Consider the following 6,346-nt stretch of genomic DNA (forward strand, 5'->3'; position numbering starts at 1 on the left):
AAGATTAGCATTTCTGAAATTAAAAATAATATAATATATTAAATAATTGAACAGTGGAAAGAAAAGAATTCCCCACTCTCACCGCTTAACCAAAGCAAGAACACTCGCTCGTCAGATGAACTATGCTGCAAAGGTATCCACAAAGCAACCCCACGTGGCGCGGTGACGGCTAAATTCTGGAAAAGAGAGTGGGAGGGAGACATGCTAAAACTGGGAATGTTGTGAGAGAACGAGGAAGGAAAAGAGTGAGCGGAAAAGAAAAAAAAAAACGTAAATTCAGGAAGAAAGAAAGACAGAATGAAGTTTGAACAAACGTAGATAGGCGTCGTCGCTGGAGTCGTTCCGTCTGAATTTTCTCGGTAAACAAACAGCAGGGGGCTTCTGTTGTTTGTCATAGCAAAAGCTTTCTGCATAGAGGGACGGAGAGAGAGAGAGAGAGAAATGGCTTTGTCTTTGTCTTTATCTCTGTCATCTTCGTCTTCGGCGACGGTGGCAGTGGACAAGGCGACGAGCGATCTTCTGATAGGTCCTGATTGGACTATGAACATCGACATATGCGACTCCGTCAATTCCCATCATTGGTAATATCAGAAACAAACCTCTTTTTTTTTTTCTTTGAAGTTCTTTGTTTCTTTTTTTTTTTTTTTTTTTGGTTCCCTGGGGTTGACTTTGACGTTGTTTCAGTGTAGGGTTTCTGTTTGATCGAAAGTTGAGTTGTTTTGGATGTATCTTTGTGTTTTTATCCGCAAATTTTTGTATATTCTTATTTTTATGTATCTTATTTCGACTTCCGTTCTGTTAATATGTTGGATGATAGTTTTAAAAAAATAGATATGTTGGGTGATAATTATTTCTTGTTTTTTTCCTTTTTTTTTTTTTTTTTGGATTACTATTTCCTAATTAAAACGTAAAACAAGAAATTTTCCTTTTAAGTATTTTCGTAGAAATTGTATGCCCGCGAAAACTATTATTGTGGCTAACTTTTGGTTCTTTGGGTTTCCCTTACTTCAAACAATCAGAGCTAGAGCTAGTGAACGCGGGATGGGAGAAATGATTTCTGGGGCAACTTTCTGGGAGTTAGAAGTGTCGTTTTTGGTATAAGCAAATTATTTATTTATTTAATACTTTTACCAGCTGTTAGTTGAAGGGACAGGATAATGTTCCCCCAAAGCTTCACCCCAAAATTTGGAACAAGATAAATCGGGACTAGAAAGGAAAATACTTTTTTTCTTTGTTGGAAAAATCTTTTCATTATTCTTTTCCTTTGGAGCAAGCTTAGTCATATAGACTATGTGGAGTTTTTGTTGAATTTCGGTATTAGTTCCTATTACCTTAAAAATGAAAAAACTGCTGGAAACTTTTATTATGTTATCGTATGGAAAAGGTGAAAAGAAAATTTGGCAGGTTTAGTGATGAGGTTTTGTTTAATTTGCTCAGGCAGGCAAAAGATGTCGTGAAAGCTGTGAAGAAAAGGTTGCAACATAAGAACCCAAAAGTTCAACTACTGTCTTTGACGGTACCTCTCTGTTTCTTTTACTGCAATTGATCCAGACATACTTTTTGGGAGTCATAACCTGAAATTTCTACTAATCTACTTTTTGTTTGATATGTTGATTTGCTTAGTTTGAGACGGATTTCTCCTATGCAGCAAGTTTATTGATGGATTTATTGTGGTGAAATCTGATTTTGTAGCTCTTGGAAACAATGGTGAAGAACTGTGGTGACTATGTCCATTTTCAAGTTGCTGAGAAGAAAATATTAGAGGAGATGATCAAAATTGTCAAGAAAAAGGTATGTCTTGTACATATTTGATATGTGTGGTATATCTAATTTGCATGGTTGAAAGGTAGTTTTAGTTTTTATTTCCTGGCTTTCTCATCCATCCACAGTATAATAGGCAGGGATCATTGAGACCAAGTCATGTTTTCCCCAGTTTTATGCTGGTTTAGCCCCGTTGTCCTATAAACTTTGTCGCATGTGTGTTAACAGTTCTTATGGTCATAGTTCAAGCAATCAATGACTTGCGGCAACTGGTTTGGAGCAAAACTATTGGAAGAAACAGAGATATCCTGTTATGGATACTCTATAAGTGGTGACATGTTGATAAGGTGCTTGTTTCCACTCATTGAAGAGAAATTATAGTGGAAACTGACAGGATCAGATTATTAATATGGAGTGGATGACTTGTTCAGCAAGTCATGATGAGCAAGTTTCATGTTTAAGGGTTTAACTCTAGACTCTATTGGCTAGGAATCTTTTTATTGAGATATTTTTTCCTTACTCCTTTTGAAAAAATGTCACCTGAGGTTATCCTGAGTGAAAAACATATGTAGTTTGGAAGCCCTGCTTCTTTATCTTAGTTTTAATTTGGTTCTTTAATTTGGGCCACAGAACAAGGAAAGCAGGGTCCATTTATGGAAAAGTGTCATGCTTATTGCAATTTCCATGCAATGATCATGGCGTTGATGAGGACGGCCTTCGCATTTGAACAACTGTTTGGTTGCCCATGAACAGTGGTTCTCTCCATGTCGTCATTATAACTTGAGCTAAACTTAATTCAACTGAACTCAAATGTGAATTTTGGGTTGATAAGATGCATTAGTCGTGGCCCAATGTAATATGTTCATGTGTTTAGTCTCTCCTTTTTATTGTGTTTGCATGGGGGATATATTGAGCTCTCGTTATGATTTAGTCTCTCCTTTTTCATTTTTGGCAATTGACATTTGTTTTTTGTTCTTGTCCTTATTTCTTTCTTATCCTCCCTTTGATAGTTGTTTCTGTTAATTGATTCTGCCAAACCATAAAAGATGCAGATGGATTTTCTTTCTTTTTTTTTTGTGATAAATACATCTATTGGTGGGTTTTGTAGGCAGATATGCAAGTTAGAGAAAAAATCTTGGTATTGATAGATTCTTGGCAAGAGGCTTTTGGGGGTCTGGAGGAAAGCATCCTCAGTACTACATGGCATATGAGGAACTAAGGGTAAGCACGTAACTACCCCAAGTCAACTGGTTATGCTTGACGGTTCTTTCCCGCCTGGTTTAATATTTCCACTGTATGTCTTTCCTTTTTTTATAGATAAAATATGATTTTATTTGATCATGTAAATAAGCAATGCCCAAGTACGCAGGAAGAATATATGAACATATCTACCAATCTATTGATTTGACACGTTTCATGACATTACATCAATGATATTAGGCTTATAGGTCTTACCATGATACTGCTTTTATGGGTAACTATCAAGGAGTTCATGTTTTACCTTAATGGCCAGCACATTATTAGGCTGCCAAAACCTTTGCCTATTTATAATCCATTACCTGTTTGGCATTTTGGGTTGTGTTTATTCTATAAGCAATATAATCAGTAATATATACTCTACTAACCAAGGAAACACGGTAAAGATGGACCCTACCATGTTGCACCTGTTGTTTTAGGAGAAGTGTTACATCTACACAAATCTTACACAAGAAAGTTTACACACTGATGTGACTTACTGCACTTTTTCAGATTTACTTAACAATAAAAAAAAAAATGGATTTTACAATATGATGGATCACATTAAACCATACCAAAGCCTGCCATTAAATTTCTTTGCTCCTTGATGAGCAGCCTGTTTGCATGCTTTTAATTCACAATTTTGAGTTGTATGAATGGCAGCATTCTGGAGTAAAATTTCCCAAGCGTTCTTTAGATGCAGCTCCAATATTTACACCACCTGTAAGTCATCCAACCCTGAGACTCAGTCAAGCAAGATATGGAAGAATGCCTAGCAATTCTTCAAGGAGGCTTGATGAAACCATGGCAACGGAAATAGAAAGCTTAAGGTGAGGGTTTGTCTTTGGTCTGCACACCCCTTTGGTCCTTTGTTGCCACTGCTTCCCACTTCTGTTAGTTCTCATTCTGGGCTTTGTTTTACAATTTTTTCTGATTCATCTTCATTATTATCTTAGTTTGTCAGACATGGATTCTATGCGGAATGTTATGGAGCTTTTAAGTGACATGCTTCAAGCTGTGAACCCCAATGACCGTGCAGTATGTTAAATGGCTGGGTTAAGAAGGATTATTACATGATGTTTCTGTTTGTGTTTATTAGGCTTTAAGAGATGAAGTTATCGTTGATCGGCTGGGTTATTTATGTTGAAAATCTAAGTAGGATTATTACATGATGTTTCTGTTTGTGTTTATAGGCTTTAAGAGATGAAGTTATCGTTGATCTTGTAAATCGCTGCCGTTCCAACCAGAAAAAGCTGATGCAGATGCTAACTACGACTGGGTTAGTTCCCTCCCATCTTATTTTGAGAAAAAGAAGGCATAACTTGTTTTCTGCATACCTCTTCATTATATGATTGAAGGAATGAATCACTTTGATCAGATGGGCATGAATCCTCCGGCTTGTTTGGAATTCTCATGTTGTCTTTTTGGTTGTGTGTAGGGACGAGGAACTTCTTGGTCAAGGTCTTGAATTAAATGACAGTCTACAAAGCTCGCTTGCAAAACATGATGCTATAGCTTCTGGTTACCCCCTGCCAGCTTTAGCTGCAAATTCCAGCACTGAAGTATGTGCCTCCAACACTAAACCAAGTGTAGCATTAAGCTTCAGCCCAAGACCTAATGCTGTACAACCAGTTCTCACAATTACAAGGGCCCCAATTGATGAGGAGGAGGAAGAGGAAGATGAATTTGCACAGCTTGCTCGAAGGTGGTTGCTCTCTTACTCCCATATACTCTGACTGCTTTTTCCTTTGTTTCATGGGAATGGCACTCTTAATGCTGGTGCTTATAGATTTCATGAACATTGAATTTGGATTCATATGATTAGCAGGGAAAATGTTCCACTCAGATGATGTAAATGATTATGTAGGAACTATGTTCCACTCAGATGATCATGACCTTTAACTGGTATAGGAAGGCACTTGAATGGAAGTTACTATTGCACACATTGGTCGCCTCACATTGGCAGTGTATATTATTAACTTTTGAAGGCTATAATCGGTCATCTTGTTCTATCAATGCAGGCATTCTAAAACTCAGCCCAAGACTTTTCACAGTACTGGAACCAACGAGGCTCTATTGTCAATGAATACCAGCACTTCAATAACATCTGTCCTTGCAGCCCCAACATCTGGACCACATACTGCATTAGCACTACATGATCTACCTGCACCAGTTAGGAGTACGAAAGAACAGGACATGATTGACCTTTTGAGTATCACCTTATCGACAATGTCAGCCTCCCCTCATACTCACACTCCACCAGCCTCTAACCAAAACATGAACCAGGTTCCTATTTCCCCCAGTGCACAACGTTATCTCAATGCTCCCCAAACTTATGCTGGAAACCAAGGGCAAGTATCCAATAATAGTTATGTTGTTCCATGGGCCCAACCACAACTGCAACCTCAAGGCTTTCAACAAGTCCGACATCAACCTCAAAGCTTTCAACAGGTTCTGACTCAACCTCAAAGCTCTCAACATGTTCAAACTCGGCCTCGACCTCAAAGCTTTCAACAAGTTCAACCTCAACCTCAAAGCTTTCAACAAGTTCAACCCCAGGCTCAACCCCAGCCACAACTAAAATCCCAGTCCCGACCACAAATGCAACCTCACTACCAATATCCCCCTTATTATCCTCCACCACCTTGGGCTCCAACCCCGGTTTATTCTAACAACCAGAACCATGAGTCTACGACTCCACAAGCCAATAAAACTGCATCTTACACGCCCATGCATGCGACTCGACCCTTGCAGCATTATAATTCTTTCCCTTCAGCAGGAATCAATGGTTATGCTATGTATGGAGAACCACGGGTGAGTGCTGGACCTAGGAACCCTGCTGCAGCCCCTGCCCCTGCAGCAGGACCAAAGTCCTTTGTTCCCTCGTACAGATTGTTTGAAGATATCGATGTTTTTGGCAATGTAGCAAGCGGCAGCACATCATCTAGCTTGTCAGGAAGTTCTGGACAGGGTATGGTTGGCTGGAGAAAGTGAAAGGCTAATGATACAGCTTGCGGAAGAGGATAGACCTATGTGAATATGTTGGGTATCAATATCAGTGTCTTCTTCGACTTCAAAATGTAATGTATTTTCTTTTGGTACACGCATTGGTTTGTTACGATTGCCATTGATGGTCGACATCAGTGTGTTGCTTGTGATCGTGAGTGCAAGCAAAAGATGTAAAATTCCTTCCGGCAAATACAATGCATTTGGTTTCCTGTCTTTGGCCCTCTCCCACATGATTAAATTCCCGAAGCTCTAGGACAAAACAAGTCTTTTCTCGTGACCGATGGAGAACTGGGACACAAGCTCAAGCTCAACTAATCTACACATTAGATAATCGTTAATG

At 38.9% G+C, this 6,346-nt stretch overlaps 1 protein-coding gene across 1 annotated transcript; it reads left to right on the forward strand.

The window, feature by feature from the left end:
• The first annotated feature begins 216 nt into the window (after positions 1 to 216).
• On the forward strand, positions 217 to 6,218 carry LOC121267912 (TOM1-like protein 6). Its single transcript, XM_041172016.1, is given in 10 exon segments — positions 217 to 581; positions 1,438 to 1,516; positions 1,693 to 1,791; positions 2,870 to 2,933; positions 2,936 to 2,982; positions 3,661 to 3,827; positions 3,954 to 4,035; positions 4,191 to 4,276; positions 4,436 to 4,702; positions 5,019 to 6,218. Coding segments are annotated over 10 exon segments (2,004 nt in total). The 5' UTR covers positions 217 to 441; the 3' UTR covers positions 5,992 to 6,218.
• Positions 6,219 to 6,346: the final 128 nt, after the last annotated feature.

Source organism: Juglans microcarpa x Juglans regia, chromosome 5S (genome assembly GCF_004785595.1).
Source record: "Juglans microcarpa x Juglans regia isolate MS1-56 chromosome 5S, Jm3101_v1.0, whole genome shotgun sequence".
In the NCBI taxonomy this organism is placed as follows: Eukaryota; Viridiplantae; Streptophyta; class Magnoliopsida; order Fagales; family Juglandaceae; genus Juglans; species Juglans microcarpa x Juglans regia.